This window comes from Thermobia domestica, chromosome 2 (assembly GCF_964235325.1).
Source record: "Thermobia domestica chromosome 2, izTheDome1.hap1.1, whole genome shotgun sequence".
Classification (NCBI taxonomy): domain Eukaryota; kingdom Metazoa; phylum Arthropoda; class Insecta; order Zygentoma; family Lepismatidae; genus Thermobia; species Thermobia domestica.
The window spans coordinates 369,857,752-369,877,905 of record NC_137455.1 but is presented as its reverse complement, the minus strand read 5'-3'; the positions used below and the strand labels follow the sequence as shown (position 1 = coordinate 369,877,905).

The window sequence follows — 20,154 nt, the reverse complement described above, 5'->3', positions numbered from 1 at the left end:
TACTGATTTAATTAAGAACGTCATTCTTTTATAAGTTATGTACTTTTATCGAATATTTAGATCATAAATGATTTAAACTTTTAGTTTTAGCCTTCTAAAATTGCAGTAATGACGTGACATCCTTTGTGGGCACAACCATTTTCAGCATTGAGTGTGTACTAGAGGTCACCTTACAGTTTAATGTAGGGTTTGAGCATGGGCTCTCACCGAAAATCGAGCTACAGTCGCCTGCGTGGAAGGTATGGTCACTATCCATATATCTAAGATGACACTCGAAAACAAATATGAAAGAAGGTTGGAAAATATAACTTCTGTCATAATATTAAATCTTAAAATGTAGTTTAAGATAAACGTTTGTTTTAACGATTTAACACATAAAGAAGGATACTATAAAACTTACCAAGGAAAACTCTTGTTCCTACAGTGTTAATGAGGAGCCCATAAAGCAAATTGCCAGGTAGACTAGATATTCCAACGTAGAATGTATTCATGAATACTTTATCATTGATTGTTTCTCTAGAACATACATTAATAGTCTCACTTACGTTTGATACAACTATTGAAGTTACGTCACAGACTGCTGCTGTTTGATTAGGATAGATCTCAGAAAATTTCTCAAACCGCTTGAATATTTCTGGAAACCATAACATCATAGTGTAACCACTAGGAAACAGGAAAAACAGAAGAATATATTTATTAGAAATTACATATTACACTAACATTTTTTTGTATGTCAAATATTTCACACACAAAACAACTATATCAAAATTATTTCACTAACAAGAATCACACGGCATCATACCTGATCACAATATTATTATATCATGAATTTTGTTGCGGAAATTTAAGCTTAACATATATAAAACGATACTCATACTTGTTGTTCTGTATGGTTGTGAAACATGATTACTTACTCTGATGCAAAAACGTCGACTGAAAGCATTTAAGAACAAGATCCTGAGGCTAATTTGCAGACCTAAGAGAAACGGGAATGGGGAATGGCGAAAACTTCATAACAAGGAACTACATAATTTATACCATTTGCTAAACACAGTTAGGGTCATCAAATGTAGGAGGCTCAAGTGGGCAGGTTAGGTAGCCAGAATGGAAGAAAGTAGGAACACTTTCAATCTTAACTGGAAGCCCAATCGGAAAACGACCATTAGGAAGACCTAGACGCAGATGAGACGACAACATTAAGATGGATCTTGCAGAAATAGGAGTACAAAGTAGAAACTGGATCCTGTTGGCTAATGTCAGAAGTCAGTTTACAACTGATGTGAATGCGGCTTTGGGTTCGGTAGGCCATAGAGTTAGTTACTTATTAATAATAATGCACTCTGGTCAAGACAATAAGGGGTTTAACGCAAAACTTGCATTTATTAATGAATTTACACAGATACTTAATTAGGTCAGTACAGGATACATTCAATAAATTTACATTTATCAGATGCAAATCAACAATAACAAAATATTCTAGGTTTTATATAACCTCTCATATCCGAAGTATGTGAAGTAAATATGCTCTCATATTCCAAATATATGAGGTTTTGACTTCAGCAAAATTTTTGAGGTATAACGAGAAATCTTTTAATTCCAGAGAAGTGGATCTGTTTGGCACCGATTTAATCAATAACAAAATTCTAGCTTTGCTCACATACCCCAAGTATATGGACCATGCCAATATTTTTGTGGTTTAACAAAAAAAAAAAAAAAAAAAAAAACTAGGATACACTTTTTACCTCATGAGCAAAGTATGAAACACTATGGTGCATAAATCTTTAGTTTCCAAGTTATTGGGTATCTAAGTTGTGTTTGAGCTCAGTGAAATCAAGAAATTGACGGCCCGCATCTGATCTTGACCAAATTGATATGGTGGTAGAACTTTATGAGATGACTACGCAGAGGAAATATTATGCTGGATAGATCTTTGGTACTCCAGTTTTCTCTTTTACCAGTTAAGTTATGGTTCAGACTTATTTGAGTTCAAGCGGTCCCGGTTTCGATTCCCAGTGGGAACACTCGTCCGAGAAAGTATAAAAAACTTTTTCAGGGCAGCCGTCCTGAATGAGGTTTTCCTGGGTTTTTCTCATTCACACCAGGCAAATGCTGAGATCGTACTTAACATATAGGTCCCAGGCCGCTTCCTTCCTTCCCTTTTCCTGGATAGTGTGCTCTCCGAGGGACTCATCCCTCATACATGACGGGCTAACATGACCATAGATGCCGAAAGCCCAGAAATCTAAATCCTAAAATCCTTATTTGAGTCCAAACTCTTAAGTTAGATAGTCTATAACTCAAAAACCAGACATCTGGACACCATAATATTTCATATACATATTAAGTTTCCTAAGATGTACCAACACTTCAAACCTGCTCAAGTGAAGACCTTTAGTTCCGGAGTTATTGCGCACTAAATTTCGGGCTTGAACTTGACAAATCTCTTACGGGAAGTAAGTGGAGTGTAAATTTATAATCAAAATTTGCTAAAAATCAATTAAGGCTGATGATACAGATGAGGCAGATGAGAAGCACAAAGAATAACGAACCAAAGGCACAAGGGATGACGCTATTTGTCTTACTCTATCTGACGATATTATTAGTTAGTTTTAATTGGGTATATATGAGGTATGTTCGGACTATGACAGTTAGGATAGCTTAGCAGTTTGAGTATCTACGCCTATGGGAAAGTATTTAGCCATTCTTTAAAATAAACTGAAATTTTAATTATGTAATTTTACTGACTTCTTCCTAAAGTCCAGTTAAATGTCCCTTCCTCTGAAAAATAAATTTGAATGATAAATTTACGGTTACTTAAATAATATTTGATTACACAGCCACACGTACACAAAAATAAATGTCCTGTGCGCCGGACCCCAGGATGTGAATACGATGTATTTTGTTACACAGAATCCAAATTTCGAAATCCTAGGCTCACTGACCATGTTAATTTTGTTTTATGGGCGAAAAATGTGTGTCCTCTCTATCCTAAACCGCTTAAATTTTTCGCCCATAAAAAACTGACATGGTCAATCGTCCTGGGGTTTCGAAATTTGGATTCTGTGTAACAAAAGTGTATCGAATCCATACCTTGATTTCCGCTGCACAGGACTTTTGTTTTTGTATGGCTGTTAAATATTAAAATTATAATAAATAATAAATTATAATTTCCATGAAGTAAGGAACACTTAAAATAGGGTGAAGAAACATTTGTAAAATCAAATTATTAAAATTTCAGTTCATCTCACAGGAGAAAATAATGCCAAATAAATGAATTGGTTAAGAGCATAGATGACACAGATATTAAATATCTGAATACGGAGATGGACGTCTAAGGCCATCGTATTTTAGTAACAAATATTCCTTCGTACATTTATGCACAAATATTCACTTACGAATTCACATAATATTAAATTATATTAATATCATAAATCAATATGCATAATTTCTTATATTATTCGACAATAATATTATTTTTAGTAGCGGATAGCTGTATTTCTTCCTCATTTTTAGAGATTATGAAATATATATTAATCTACTCTATTCGTGGCATACACTCACTTATAATAATGACTCACTCACTTATAATAGTACCTATTTTTCCATATCTTCCTCAAGAGGGTTTAAAATCCCGAGATCCCTTGAGTGCGTCTCTCCTCAGAAAAGTACTGTCCTGTTAGAATATGTAGATATAACTCTTAAACAATAACCCCATATTATAAACCATACATTATCTATGTTGTTGAGATATACCAGGCTGTCCCAGAAGTCCTGCATCATTAGCACACTGACCTGCATGAGGTAAAACTTTAGGATGATAGGTGGTGCCAACAGTGAAAACTATTCGCAAGCATAGAGGGAAGGTTCGTGGGATAAAGTGAAGGCAAGTATTGCGTGTGTAGCGAATGTTCTCGTAAAGTCCAAAAGTGCAACATGAGAGAGGACCAAATTGCAATTCGAGCTGTGCTACGATTCTTATGGAAAAAAAGGACCTGCAGCGGTGGAAATGTCGTGTTGTCGTGTGGTGAACAAAGCAGTATAGGTTTGTACTGGAGAACAAAGATCGATCGACAGATTCCCATTGGTTCAAAAAATTTATTTCGGGTAATTTATGCCTCGCGGACAAGCCCCACAATGGTTGACTTCCGATGGACATTAACGGCCCTCTGCAAGATGCTGTCAGTGATAAACCACAATCGAGTATACGTGTGTTATCAAGAGTGGTCGGAGCAGCCAAAGCGACAGAAACCGTTGATTGCATGACATGGATTACGTCTATAAAAAGCCCGGAGAAAGTTTGCATGAGCTGACAGAAGAGCAGGCCCAGCGCAGAATGGCAATTTGAAAGACTTTGTTTAAAAAAACGGGTGATATTCGTTTCTAGAGAAGAATTGTGACAGGGGATGAGAAATGGGTGTTTTTAAAACCTCCTGATAACTGTGGGTCAAAAAAGGACAGAAAGCCTAGCCAAAGTGAAACTGCACAAATTTGGAAAGAAAAGCTCATGCCGTGTGTTTGGTGAAATGTTGACGGCATTAACGAGGAGGAAGAGGTTATTGCTGCAAATTGATAATGCTCACAGCATTAGTATCGAAGTGTGACCAACACTCTTGTTGAACTTGACGGGTTTGAGTTGTTACCTCATCCTGCCTATAGTCCAGATATTGCACGCTCAGATTATGCTTTGCTTCTCTCTCTCTCATTTCTTGTGTGGTTGGCAATTCAATTCATATGATGTTCTGCATGCTGCCTGTCGCGAGTTTTTCAATTCTAAACTTGCCGCCTGGTAACGCCATCAGATTGAACTGTTGTCCCAAAGATGGGTGATGATGATCGAACATGATGACCTGTACTTTCCTGAATAAAGATTTGTCTTTGTTTATGATATTCTTATTTCATTTTCCTCCTTATATGGTGCAGAACTTCGGAGATAGCCTAGTACAGAAATAAAAAATATATAAATAACATAATAAACTTACGCACTCGTTATTCCAAATTGAATGGTACAGCTTACGAGAGTGTTTCGAATATACGGTCGAGTAAACAAGGAGAGCGTTTGCTTCCATGTGTTATGGAAGAACTTCAATACACTTTTTGGAGTAGTTATCTCGCAATGTTTCCAATCTTCCTGGCTTAGTTTGGCTTCTGAGATTGCTTTCACCTTTGTCGCAAATGTAAAGAAGAAAGAAAAGAAATAGTTAAATATAGGGTGTCACATGAATAGCACAAGATTTATTTTCTTAAAAAATGTACAATTTTAATATAAATGACCCTTTCTGCACCGAAGCTATACGAGACGTGGATCAACACCTGAATGTAGGATCTGAATCACATTCGCTCGCACTAGGAATCAACCCTGGTTTCTCGTACTGAAGGAGTGTACGCTAAGCATATAGTCGCGCAGGAACTCTAATTTTAAGGTAAAGTACGAGGGTAAGTCAAAAATTATCCGCAATGTTGACATCATTCTTCTCACCAAGGATCTTATAAAATAGAGGATCTGCCCTTACAACAAAATCTTGAAGCCATACGTCACAGTTTCGCCACTCCTACTCTGCCCAATCCGCCCAATAGGATCGCAATGTTTTGAGCCAACAATCATGGCGGAAACGAAAGTAGCCAATCAGACGATGGAGGAAATGAGAGTAGCCAATCAGACTTGGCGATGCTCGGTTGTTCTTTGGCTTCATTGATTTAATAGGATGAAGATACGTATGGGCATATCCTCTATTTTATAACATCCTTGGTTTACACCAAAAGAAAAACAACGTGCAGTGATCTGGTTTTTGTGGTCGGAAAGTTTATCGGGAACCATGACTAATTTTCAGACGATGAGCCACTTCATTAATAGTCACTCGTCTTTCTTAACAGAACCATGTCATGTGCACACCTAATGTTGTCATCATTTGTGGCCAGTAGATGGTTGTCTGGTTCCTTTCTCGTGCGTAATATTTGTGGAACCTTTTTTTGAATTTTTCAATCCATTCGTAGATACTACGTTGGCAGGATACTGTTATCATATTGCGCCATAAATCTATGATCGATTGCAGCCCCTGATACACTTTCCGACCACAAAAACCGGATCACTGCACGTTGTTCTTCTTTGGTGCAAAACTTCTAATGGAGCGGCCATGGTCTATCTGCAACAAAAGGAAGACAAATGGAAGAATTAGGATCAAACTTTCATAGCATGACCACAACCAGTATAACAATAAAATAAACGAGGACAGAGGTCAGCATTAACAATGTAAGAAGAGTTATGTCAACTTTGCGGATTTTTTTTTAAATTATTCTCGTAATAGCAGTACGATCAGTGGCGGGTCCAGGATATGATCAAGGGAGGGGCTAAACCAAAGTTTGCCGTTTTATCCAGTGTAAACCAAGATTGAAGCCCATTTTATCCAGTGTAAACCTGAGCGTCAAAGGGTGGCTATAGCCCTTATAGCCCTCCCCTTGGATCCGCCACTGAGTACGATTATGGGTAGAACACAGTACTCCAGTGGCCGCCCTTGAGGGCAGTCACGTCAATTAAAGTTTAAATTTTATCGTTACGTGATAAAGAGAGAGAGACGTATAGAGTTTGAGAAAGTTCAGTTGATTTTGAGTTATACGTCCCGTTCAGCAGCGAGGCTATATGAGACCTACTGATTAACGTGGAATCCGAACCACATGAGCTCCCGCCGGGAATCGAACCCGGGCCTCCCACGCCAAAGGCGCGTACGCTAACCGCTTAGCCACGGAGGAGCTCTAGTTTGAGAAAGCTATATACAAGACTTAGCATATTAAGTAAGCTTTCTTCCCTTTGTTTGTACGGCTAAAATTTTCATTTTTATTGACGCGACTTCCTTGAAGAGCCGCCATTGCAGTATACAAAAACTTACCGTGCCACCGCGCTAAATTTACTCGCTCTTATTTCTTAACGGAATTAAGTTCTTACACTATCTTGATTTTTTTTTGTTATCCCATTGGTCTACATAGGAAATTATTTTCTGATTTCTTTAAAATGCATTATTACTTCCAGTAGACCCTATATTGAGGGATAAAAGTGACGGTAGGTAGCGTCATGACGTCACGCCGTCCCTCTAGTTATCTTTGCCCATTTTAATACTCCAAGAGGCGGCGGTGGCTCAGTGGTAAAGCGTTCACTTCTGGTGCATGGGGTCCCTGGTTCGATCCAGCTCGCGCCAAGTAAACTTTGTGGTGAACAAACACCGTGTGCGTGGGTTTTCTCACTTTCTTCATTTCATCAATTTCTCAACATCACTGTCTCCTTTAGCCTAGCCGGCATAATCGTAGGACGTAAAACTCAAACATTTCATTTCATTTCTTTGTAATATTCTAGGAATTGGGGGACGCCGTAAATATTTTTTTTGAGGTCTCTCGCTTTCCCTTGTTTCGCTTTTTGCAACATAAATTTGCATTAAATTTGATTATTAAATATCAAAATTATTTATAATACAACCCAATTTTCACGAAGTAAGATGGCATTTGAAGGGAAATCAGTAAATCTATAAACATTAAAATTTCAGAGCATTTCAAGGGAAACAAAAATAAGTTTGCACACAAATAATACTTTCCAAATGTGGAAATCAAAGCTGGTGCAAGTATTCAATGCTGTTAAATTAAATCATGATTTTTAAAGAAGTTATTACGGAAGCATTGGTTACGAAATACGAAGAAAATTATTCACTATCTTTTTTTGGAAATATCTAAAGAAAACTTACTCTAAAATCATATGAGTCGTTTATGAAAAAAAATCGATAGAACTCAGCTCCAAAAATAGATTACTCGGAAAATAATTACCTGATATATTTTTTCTACATGTCTAGAGTTAATTCTGCAGATTTTGGAAAGTACTTTAATACATTTCTCATGCTCTCCAATTTCATGGACATATCTTGGAGTTTCTGGCAGGACAGTGGGTGCAAATTTTGTTAGGAAATTTGAAAAAAAAAAAAAAGATGAAATGAAATCTTTAATTTTAACGTCCCACTGTTTTGCCGGTTAGGCTAAAGGAGAATTTGATAATGAGAAATGAGTAAAATGGCGGAATGAAGAAAGTGGGAGGAAACGGGAGAATCCCAAGAAAACCCACGAGCACGGCGTTTGTCCATCGCAAAGTCCACACGGCACGAGCTGGGATCGAACCAGGGACCCCAAGCACCGTGGGGTGAACGCTCTACCCCTGAGCCACCGCGTTCCCAGGAAATTTGAAAATCCTGCTAAAAGAACAAATATTCTACAAGAATTGTATTTGAATAAAGATACACGGGAGGGAGAAAGTAGTACCGACAATACTAATAACTAATGCTCATCACAATCCGAGAATTGTTCCGGAGTGAATTTCGAAATTTCGGGGGAGGAGATTTCTCCCCAGGCCACTTTCTGAAATCATCACTGAAACTGTCTATTGTTGACTTTTTCCATGGCTTACGCTATATTGTACGCTTGTTATTGAAACATTTATTTATCAATGAAAATCACTATTTTCAATCTCCAGTAAACTAACATTGTTGAAAAAAAATCGGAATAATTTGGGAAAATATTTTAGGACTTGAATTCGATTAGAATGTGATGAACAGTATGGGCCTCTGAGTATGCATGAGGAAAAATGAACAACATATAACTTGTTTGGCATGTAAAAGTAAAGGAACGTATATGTCTGCAAAAATCTCTAATTAGAGTTTTCTTTCTGCAATTACCGCAATATTTTGTTTTCTTTTATCGTCGCTGGAAAGTAGCAAAATAGTAACGTAGTTGAATGTATCAACAGAATTGATGATTATTAATAAGAAAAATTTAGATCACCATAGACACCATTTGTTATTGTCAATAAGTAAATTTGCCAAAAGAAGATAATATAGTTTTAATCATTAGATATCTTATTTCTCACAAAAGAGGTCAGCTCTTGATCGAGTTAGACAAAAGAAAGAACGTATTTACAGAAGTCAAAAAAGAAATTTGTTTGATTTACAAGGCATTTGAATATAATAGGGTAGCTGCTTCAAAGATATCGTTTGATGACTTGAAGTCTTTCCTTTTAGATAGCGCTGGATTAACTTCTTTTGTGCTTAAGATTTACTCGAAGTTTATATTTTACCTTCTGAGTTTCTGCTTGAACTATTATTGTTTTTGAGAATCCGAGTGCAAATTTTATTTGCTTATACATACGTTATATACATATATAAAGTACAGTTATGTACAGGGCTTGAAAAATCTGCTCGCCAGTGGCGAGTGCTTTTTATATATTTGGCGAATAAAGTCACGTAGATAAAGTACATTTGGCGGGTATAAACACTGTGACTGCAAGACTGCAAAATGGTCTGGCTAGTACTTGTTTTAGTTTTCAAGCCCTGCATATATATATATATATATATATATATATATATATATATATATATATATATATATATATATATATATATATATATATATATATATATATATATATATATATATAACAGGGGCGGATCCAGGACGGATTTCTGGGGGTGACCGGTGTGTTATAATACTGCTACTTAAGAGGAAACCGATTCAAAAGTGTGACACGAAATTGTTCACAAATTTTCGAAGTGTTTGTGTGAATAATGAATTTCATTAGAGGGAAAAACCCTCGACCTCCACCGTTCCAGAGATATAGAGGGATAAGGGGAAAGCTGGTGCTCTGATATTTTGTATATTTTAGTCTGTGTTGGGAGTGAATACGAGATTGAAAATTACATTTAAACATTAAGAAAGATGCACCAGAGCGAATAAAAATGGTGTTGAATGTTGAGGTGAGTGGCGTAGCTTTTATCCGGGACCGGAAAAGTAAGGGGCTAGCGCCATTGACACGGAGAACAAAATTGTATTATATTACTTGCTAATATATCATGTCTTTCGTTCATAGAAAATGAGAAAAAGGTTATATGAAATGTATTAATTATATTGCTAAAGGATCAGAGACGTTATTATGTGAACAAAAACACAAGGTAATATTCTGTGCGAAAACGCTTTAGAAAAACAAATCAAATAATATGAAACAAACACATATTGTTGCAAATGTAAGTACGACAGTGTGTAGTTGTGTGACATATGTTAACGCACAAAGTAGGAATCAACAAACAAAAATAGTATCTTCCACTTAAAAAATGAAAACTTGTACGCCTGATATACTGTATATCACATAAAGTTGTTGCATGTAAACAACAGTTGATGTCACACAGTAAAGTAGTTCCTCATATCATACGTAAGAACATACCTTGTGAAACGACACAAAGTTTTAAACGCTAGATCAATGGAAAGTTCGAACAGCCACCATTTTCTACATTTTTCATCCTATTTGACCTGATGATTCTCTTATTCGATTCGGCATATCCGAAAACCTATACATAGGCACCTTACACGCCTATTTCAGGCAACAATGGAAATCCGTTAATTTCGCCTTCCCCCTCCAAAACCTTCTTCCCCTAGAATTTTTATGGACTCTTGGTTTTGTAACGCTCATGTGTAAGACGACGTATTATTAAAGTTTCTTGGATATAGGAGTTCTTAATTTTTAAAAGTCCCTTTTGCTTGTACATATTCGAAAATTCGCAAAATACCGGAGAACCAGCCTTCCTATTATTCCTCTATATCTCCGGAACGGCTGAGATCGAGGGTTTTTCCCTCTAATGGGTTTAATTGTACACAAAAACACTTCGACATAAACACGTCCACAATTTCGTGTCACACTTGAATCGGTTTCCTTGTTAGAGCTACTTGTAAGAGCTCCAAACTCTAGGATGGGTTTTATTTATATATAAAATAAGAAAGTTCCCTCTTCTGGGGGCGGGGGGCGATTGCCCCCTGGATCCGTCCCTGATATATATACTGGAAAAAGGATTGTTTTTACGCTGTTCCTCAAAAGTCTTTCTTATTTGAAACACTGAAACACTGAAAGTTAGTCCTTTTTCTAAAAATATATTAAAGTTATTAGTTTTTTCTATATCTCGTAAGTTTATTATACTACATGTCTCACAATTTCAGAAAGCTGATCAGTGGTCAGAACGCTTTTCTAGTAAAACAGAAAACATACCTGATGCAAGACAAAATTGTTTCATTAAGTACTAAGAAGGCTGGCAGATATGCATCGCTGTATCTAAAAAAAAAACACTTGTTTGTCTTATTTATTGATTGTTTCAACAAGAAATGAGTTTATCATTTTAACATTTATCATTTTAACTAATTATGTCAGAAAATAATTACCGGATAATTTTCTTCTATATCTTTACAGTTAATCCTGTAGATTTTGGAGAGCACTTCAATAGCTTTGTCATGTTCCCCAATTTCCAGGAGATATTTTGGAGTTTCTGGGAGGACAGTGAGTGCAAATCCTGTTATAAGACTTGGAACTCCTGCCAAAAGAACAAATACTCTCCAAGAATTGTATTTGAAGAAATATACTTCTATGGACCACGGTTGTGGTATCACTAACCATGCCAAACCTGTGAATATACAAAGATTTACATAACATAATATATATTAATATCGTAGGCCCCGATGGGGTATAGAGTCACTATTAGGGATGCGCACGAGACAAGTTTTGTGGCTGTTTCGACTCGAAAATGTGCTGTAAAAGCGGTGTCTCGACTCGAAAAATGTATATTTTTCTATTGGAAGAGCCGTGTCTCGACTCGAATTTTGTCAGGAAAATCCTGTCTCGACTCGTCTCGTGCGCATCCCTGGTCGCTATCTACTCTTTTAAACTTAGAGAACATAGTTGTGTATTTTCTTATTAATAAGAATCAATATACATATGTTAAATTGCACACAAGCATAAATGTAATATGATTGATTAATAGCGATAATAGCGCACCAAATTTGTAAACAATTTCATAGTTCAACATGGGGAAGAAAGATGATATCTCTGTTAATCAATCTACAAAGAAGCACATCACAATGCAGATATAAGTGGAACGGGCCTCTTAAAAGCAACATATGCTTATAGCTTTATAGACTTTCCACTACTCAAATACTCTAGCAGAGAAACATTGAGAGAATTGACTTATCAGTGATGCCATGCTTAGTGTCTACGTAAATACATAATAGGCTACATTTTACTGTTTCATCCACGCATTCATATATTTTCTAGGAAACGTCATTAAGGATGGTGTAAAGGGCCAAGTTTTGCCAATAGATGTCACTACAATCTTCGTATCTTTCACATGTATTTTTTACCTTTCACGAAAATTTACAATTTCTTTTACAAATTTCAATCTAGAGACTTCAAATTTTTAGAGAAGGAACTTCATAACCTATTAAAGGGAACAATCTGTGCCGATTTTTTATTTAGAATTTTCTCCATTGTTGAAACAGCTACATTGTTAAAGGTTTGGATATCTATTTCAACAATCAAGCCATTTCAACAAAGAAGAAAATTCTAAATAAAAAATCGGCACGGATTGTTGCCTTCCATAGGTTATGAAGTTCCTTCTCTAAAAATTTGAAGTCTCTAGATTGAAATTTGTAAGAGAAATCGGGAATTTTCGTGAAAGATATAAAATACATGAGACAGATACGGCGACTGTAGTGACATCTATCGGCAAAACTTGTCCCTTTAAACTAACCTTAAGGAATAAGATGAAACAAAAACTTAAAAAAAAATCTTCCCTCTACAATCATTGAAAGCTTTTTTAGATTTCACTATTTCTAAGTCAAATAATTTAAGTGTAGTAAGAGTTAGAAAAGGATCTGTTATTGTTAACATTATAAAACTTATTGTTACAGTACTGTAACCGATATAGTGCCAGATTAAACCACGAGGAGGCAACTTGGTACTAAAACTGAGGTGGTTTTCTACAATCAATTATGCGTCCATATAATATATTCCGTCTCCATTCTAATCTCTCTACTAGAACCGAAAGCGGTTATCCTACACCACTTCCGGTTCCAATAATAGACAAAATATCACGCCATGTAAACCAAACTTCTTCACGTGTAGTACACGTAATACTTCTGGTTGTTGCCTACTGCAATGCATATGTTTTCAGTTACTTGAGCAACGCGTAACTTGATTTACCTGAGTTTAAGTTGTTTTTTTATGTTACTGAAAGTAGGGATGGCAGTCACTGGGATAGTCAATACTATCACTACTAGGTCCTGTATTTGGGAATCTGTTTCATGTATCGAAATTTATTTTTATAAGCGGAAATTACAAAATAAAATATTTTTGGTTTGATAAAGGATTGATCATAGATTAAGATTTCCTTTCCAGTATCAAGTTTTGGCATCGACACATAAACTCATTTATCTAATAATTACAGAATCCACTCACACACATTTCTGACATTATCTTCGTAAATTCTAATAGTTTAAGTTATCTTCCGTCCATATATTGTGATGCCTCTGTAGAATGCTCATTGTGTATTTACAGTTCATTGTATCCACATCGTTTTCTAAATATGTGTCCCAATTAAGAAGGAGAGTAGCTAAACTAGGAATGCAAGGATATACTCGATTGCAATGAAATGAGCTGAGCGAGCTTAAGCAACGTAATCAGTTTATTGTGACTTTTTAAAACAATCAGTATTTTTCATAACAATCGCACAATTCTTCGTCTTGACCTTTTGTTCCGGCTAAAAAAAGTTTAAAAAATCGTTAATTTGTTTTTAAATTGTGATTAAAATTGTAAATTTTTACGCTAAAAAAATAAAAGGGCTTCGCCAGAATTTTTGAAAATCACGCGCAGATTTTAATTGTTGGCAAAAAAATCACATGAAAACTTTTTCCCCATGTTAAGTCTATGGAAGCGTTTTTCGGTGATTATTCCTCGATGGTACATCGGATTTTTGATTTCGACCTATGTTGTCACTCAGCACGACATACTCTATCAGCGTGCTAAGTTTGGTTGAGATCGGCCAAACGGTCTAGGAGGAAGCGTTTTTCGGTGATTATTCCTCGATGGTACATCGGATTTTTGATTTCGACCTATGTTGTCACTCAGCACGACATACTCTATCAGCGTGCTAAGTTTTCTTGAGATCGGCCAAACGGTCTAGGAGGAAGCGTTTTTCGGTCATTATTCCTCGATGGTACATCGGATTTTTGATTTCGACCTATGTTGTCATTCAGCACGACATACTCTATCAGCGTGCTAAGTTTGGTTGAGATCGGCCAAACGGTCTAGGAGGAAGCGTTTTTCGGTGATTATTCCTCGATGGTACATCGGATTTTTTATTTCAACCTATGTTGGCACTCAGCACGACATACTCTATCAGCGTGCTAAGTTTGGTTGAGATCGGCCAAACGGTCTAGGAGGAGTTCGCGGACAACCAAACGGCTAACCCGAGTATTAGAGCTTCGCTCGCTCAGCTCAATTAATCTATTTGATTATGTATATAAATATATTATACAGTACTTACTTGGAACTATGACATATCCAATTCCCCAGAAAAGCTCCAACCACGCCAGGATCTGTTGTCTATGTTTAGGCGAATGGAATTCTCCCAGGTAAGGAAAAATTACGCCAACATTACCAGATCTTTAAACAAGTAAATATAAAATGAAAGCAAGCTTTTAAAATTACGTCAAACCCACAATAATAAAGGGAGAAGAAACTGTTTCTCCTAACGCGTTCTCCACACAGTGGCGTCTCTTAAGGGAAGTCATAGCAGTAAAAATTAATCTCTATTTCCTACAAGCTAAGGGAATAGCATTTATCGATCGTCCGAGTTATTTTATATTACAAATAGGACACTACGTAAGTTTTCTTCCCTTGGTTTATATGGAATAAAAGTTTAATTTTTACTGATACGTCTTCCCTGAAGATCCGCCACTGGTAGACACATAACAACAGATTCTCCCGTTAAACTAAGTTTCTATCTTCAGAAACATCGATGAACAAAGGTTTAAGATCATCGTAATTTAAATTTTGGAAATATTCATCTGAATTATGTAAATGCATGAATGATCAAGTCCTTGGTTTGATTCCATGAAGAAGATCTTGCCATTATGTTTTTTTAATTTTTTTTTAGGGTTGCCACCATTACCTTAATTTCACCACTTTTCCACAACAAGTCCTTTATAATTTGTTATTCATCTTCAGAAATGGGGGGGGGGGGGAATATCTGTCTTAAAATATACACTTACTAGAGGGTCTTAGAAAAATAAAATTTAAGAATGATTTGGTTTCTATGATTCTTATATTGATCGTGAGAATTTACGTGATTCGGATCCTACGTTAAGAGCCTGCCTTACTAAAAATAATACAAAATTTACCATTTTTCTTTTGCTTGTTTATTCATCAGTGAAAGGAGATAGTGAAATGTAAGTCACCACAATCATACATAATGCTATTCTACAACAGAAAATATGAACCTGAAGAATATTCAGTGTTGCAATCCATAGAAATTACAATTGCCAAAAACAATTTCCCTAAAATCTAAGTTAAGGCAGCGAGTAGAGGAACAAACTCAACTGCATTTGGTTACGTATCATATTGTTTTGGTATTCTGTGAACTATTTTTTAAATATTAGTTGTATTTAGTTTGTAATAAATAAAATAGTTTTAACATACAGTTATTAAAACTAAATAATAATGCTAATTAAAAAGTTGTTCACAACATACCAAAACAACATGACACTTAATCAAATGCAGTTGAGTTCGTTCCTCTACTCGCTGCCTTAATTTAGATTTTAGGGAAACTGTTTTTCTGGTAACACTGAACACTGTAATTTCTATGGATGGCAACACTGAACATTCTTCAGGTTCATATTTTCTGATGTAGAATAGTATTGTCTATGATTGCGATGACTTGCATTTCATTATCTCCTTTCACTGATGAATAATCAAGCAAAAGAGAAGTGGTAAATTTCGTATTCTTTTTAGTAAGGCAGACTCTTAAACTGTAGGTTCAGGTATCAGAGACCCGATACTGTAAGTAACGTTCAACTTTGATTCAATCAACCAATGGTAATATCGTAGTCACTTGGTGCGTGGTCTTGATCAGTTCTAAAATGTTATACAACTTCAAAGAAATTTAAATAAGAAACAAACTCACGAAACCTAGAAATATATTTCAAAGACGGAAATGAGCCATCTCCATCTTTTGCTGAACAGAGAAATAGATGGCCCACCCTAGAAAAGAGTTTCTCAACATGGTGGTCGGGTCATTTAGCAGGGTCGCGAAGAGGGATGAGAAAGATAAATGTAGCTAGGATCTAGGAGCGGAAAATATCTTTTTAAATGTTATTTTGAATTTCTTATTTCATAGACGTGTATATTTCCATACTTGCTATGAAAATGTTGTTCTAATACCTAATAAGCCTTACACACACACACACACACACACACACACACACACACACCCAATTGTAAGCAATAAGTAGCAATAATTCGAAAGCTTACTGCAAACCAGAAACTACTTATATCTAACAAATATATATAGCACAATTTTTTAATGCAAAATTCAGGCTTCTTTTAGGACATTTCATAAGAATACCCAAATACATACACAAAGCCATGGACGATTCTTAGCAGCATAAATGTCCAAAATGATTGGGATAAACTGGAGATAAAGGCGAAAATAGAATCTGCAAACACTGAATACAATAACGCTTTCTTCCGTCCTTTGTACGATGCAAAACAACCCCAGAAATACGATCCTAGCATCACACCTGCAAGTAAATATAAAGGTTTAACATAAGCAGGAAAACTAGTCTTTCATTGATTATAATAAAACTTTTGTTTTGAGCATACAATACAACATATTAATCGACATAGTCAATTTTCATTACTGTAAGTTTAGCCACATATTGACTAAGTACCCGGCTATTTGAGGCGATCGCAAAGCGTATTTATTGCTCATGCGTACGCTTGGAATACGCTGACCATGTATTTAAATGTGGATCGCTAATTACAAACGCGAAAGCAATAAAAACGCGGAGAAAACGTCAGCTCGAGCGTATTTGGTGCGTTTCGGAACAATAGACCGCTTGCTGTTTAAAAGATTTCAAAAGGAAAGACGTGTTGCCAGGCAAGGGGATTGTAGCAAGAAACAGCTGCTTGGAAGATGGTTTGTGCGGAGTATTGGAACTCTGTTATTACACACCTGGACCTGGCAAAAAGACCCGGAAACCATGACTAGCTCACAGTACGATTTACAGCTCTAGTGAAAGTAAAATTACTGAATAGCCACCTTAGCCGCGTTCACTACAGGGGGTAACGCATCTAAAACGCTTTCTCAAATAGCCGAAAGAATACCCAAGGCGATTCACAGTATAGGTAGAAAACTGTGAACGGTGCAATAAAGTCTCGAACTACCTTCTCACTCGAGCGCATGCTACTTCAAAACCTCTCCAACGTCGTGATTCAGACACACAGTCAACTCACTTTCCGCAATAAATTCCTCCTTCTGCCTTAGACTGTCTGTCCTGTCCCTCGTCAACATGCGGCTGGACTAAAAGTCTATCTTTTGTTTCTTTCTTTAATTTTAGAGATGAATTTTGGTTTATAACGTTCACGAGGAACTGGGAATTGATGTTCCATTCGTTACGATCGACTCTCTATATTGCATATGTTCTATATCAGAGCTGTCCAAATGGCGGCCCACCAAACCATTTCCTGCGACCCACAAAGCTCTCACGATTTACGATTGTTATTACTGATAATATTTTCATTCATATTTATTCATTCTTTTAATGTTTCCACACTTCTTTCTAAATAAGGTATCCATTTAGCGCTTCTGTACAACATAAAGGCGGGGGCGTCCACAGCAACACTGCAGTCGATAATGTAACTACAGGCAAAACATCGTTGCTGAAAGGCACGATTACTTCTATAACCAATACATCTGGTCTAGCTTAAACTAGGAGACCCTTTCTTCCTCGAACTCTGCCTAGAAGCCATAAAGCGCAAGAAATACACCACTTCCTTTCAGAAACACATAATAATAATAATAATAATAATAATAATAATAATAATAATAATAATAATAATAATAATATTAATAATAATAATAATAATAATAATAATAATAATAATAATAATAATAATAATAATAATAATAATAATAATAATAATAATTGCGGCTCTCCACCTTACTAGTAAAGACGGCTATGGCTCTCAGGCTCATTATAATTGGACACCACTGTTCTATATCCTAACTGATTCTTCGAATGTCTGTCAACAAACAAGAATTACCCACGTGTACTAAGCAGTTCAGGATCTACAAGATGGAATTAGATTGGTTTCTTCGATCGTGTTTGAATTCTTGATTTCGTTCAGTGTTCGTAGACTTCCTTAATGAAATTCCGCACGACGGATACAAAAATTTTCCCTAGTTTGTTGAATGTCCAATTCCTGTGGCAGAAATTATGTGATAAAATTAATTGATAATTTTCTTTATTCATTTGCTTTTTGCTTCTTTTTTTTTTTTTTTTTTACTTTTCCTTACATTTTTAAACAAAAAAATACATACAAATACACCCAGGCAACATAGGTACAAATTATGCTACCTTAAACAGACAGACACATTCACACACAAGCAAACTATTGTTACTGTGTTGGTTCATTTCTGAAAAAAAAAAGTATTTATATTGGTCAATCGCTTTGCGCGAGAATTTCCGTGAATTTTTCACGTTTTATCGAAAAATTCCCATTTTGCTAAATTTACCTACGAAATTTCCCTCAAACTACGAACACTGATTTCGTTAAGTCAAAACTTCAAATTTGATAACCAATAACTCGGGAACCAAAGATGTTTTTGCACCACAAGAGCACATTATAATACTAATCTCTTCAAGATGAAACACCATTTGGTCAATATCAGACGAGTTTAATCGATGACACTTTCGAGAAACTTCTCAATTTCACGAAATCCAAACTCAAACTTGTTGGGCAATAGCTCGGGAACCTAAAGCCTGCTGCACATCATTGTATTCCTCCTGTTTACTAACCAGATTAATGTCTACCAACATAAAAGGTTGGTAAATGTGAGATGAGTTTGATCGGTAGCATGTGGTTTACAGTATCCTTTCAGTATCCGAGGCATGCTTATATTTTCTTATTTGTCAGCACTCAACTAGTATTGCGTTAATAGTGAATAAATAAAATTCTCTAAATCGAGAAAACTTCAAAATAATTTCACGAAATAAGATCCGTTATAGTAAAATCTTTATTGTATATATTTATTTATTTCTCAGTTTCGTTATTGTTACTCTGTGATTGCAATGTATTACTTTCAAAATGCTTGTATGTTTGAAAGCACAAATTTAGGCGCCATTTATTCAGCTAATTAACTAACTCTATGGCCTATGCAATCTGGTGGTTCAATTCCGCATTCACGAAAGATTTCCATTGGCTACAGTTCTTAGCCAACTGGATTCAGTTTCTACTTCGTATTCTATTTATGCGAGATCTATCTTAATATTGTTCTTCCATCTGCACCTACCTCATCCTAATGGTCTTTCTCCGATTGAGTTTTCACTTAAAATTTTGAAAGATTTCCTATTGTCTTGCATTCTGACTACATGAGCTGTCCACCTCAGCCTTCTAGACTTAATAGCCTTAACAATTTTTTTGTGAACAGTATAAATTATACATTTCCTCGATGAAGTTTCCGCCATTCCACATTCCCGTTCCTCTTGGGTCCGAATATTCGCTTATGATTTTATTTTCAAATGCTTGCAATCTACATTCTTCAACCAAAGTAAGCGATCATGATTCGTAACCATATTGAACAACAGACATAATTATCGTTCTACATATTTTTAAGCTTTAAATTCTTTGACAGAATTTGTGAACACAAAATACTTTGAACTGAATAATAACACGAATACCTTGCTTTAAATCGACATTTAATTGTCCCCGTTTACTCCCACATTCTCATTTCACCGATTTTTCCAGCATCATTCACTTGCCTTAATCTCTGTCTCCGTTAGCCTAACGGGCATACTCATGGGACCGTTAACAGTCTCTATCACTGCGAAATTGAAATACCGCAAATTTTACAATAATTATGTGATATCTTCAAATAGATAAAAGATAATCGAAAAGTGGATCAAGACCTCCCTAGACGATGCTATTTTGCATGAGATAACGTTATCACGAATCACTTAGTAGCTTTTCGTTTGCTGTTATTTAGAAACGCGAAAATAAATGCCGATTTTCTAAATGGCTGGAAATCGAAAGTAGAT

The 20,154-nt window shown here is 35.8% G+C and overlaps 1 protein-coding gene across 1 annotated transcript in view; it reads right to left on the bottom strand.

Annotated features, from left to right (window-relative positions):
• Positions 1-20,154, bottom strand: part of LOC145679618 (synaptic vesicle glycoprotein 2C-like) — a 51,899-nt gene that overhangs the window by 18,211 nt on the left and 13,534 nt on the right. The window contains exons 4-8 of the mRNA XM_081750194.1: positions 16,473-16,635; positions 14,382-14,500; positions 11,227-11,465; positions 4,980-5,161; positions 401-663 (exon numbers count right to left, since the gene is read on the bottom strand). Of these exons, the coding sequence (XP_081606320.1) occupies positions 401-663; positions 4,980-5,161; positions 11,227-11,465; positions 14,382-14,500; positions 16,473-16,635 (966 nt within the window). The remainder of the gene's footprint in view (positions 1-400; positions 664-4,979; positions 5,162-11,226; positions 11,466-14,381; positions 14,501-16,472; positions 16,636-20,154) is intronic.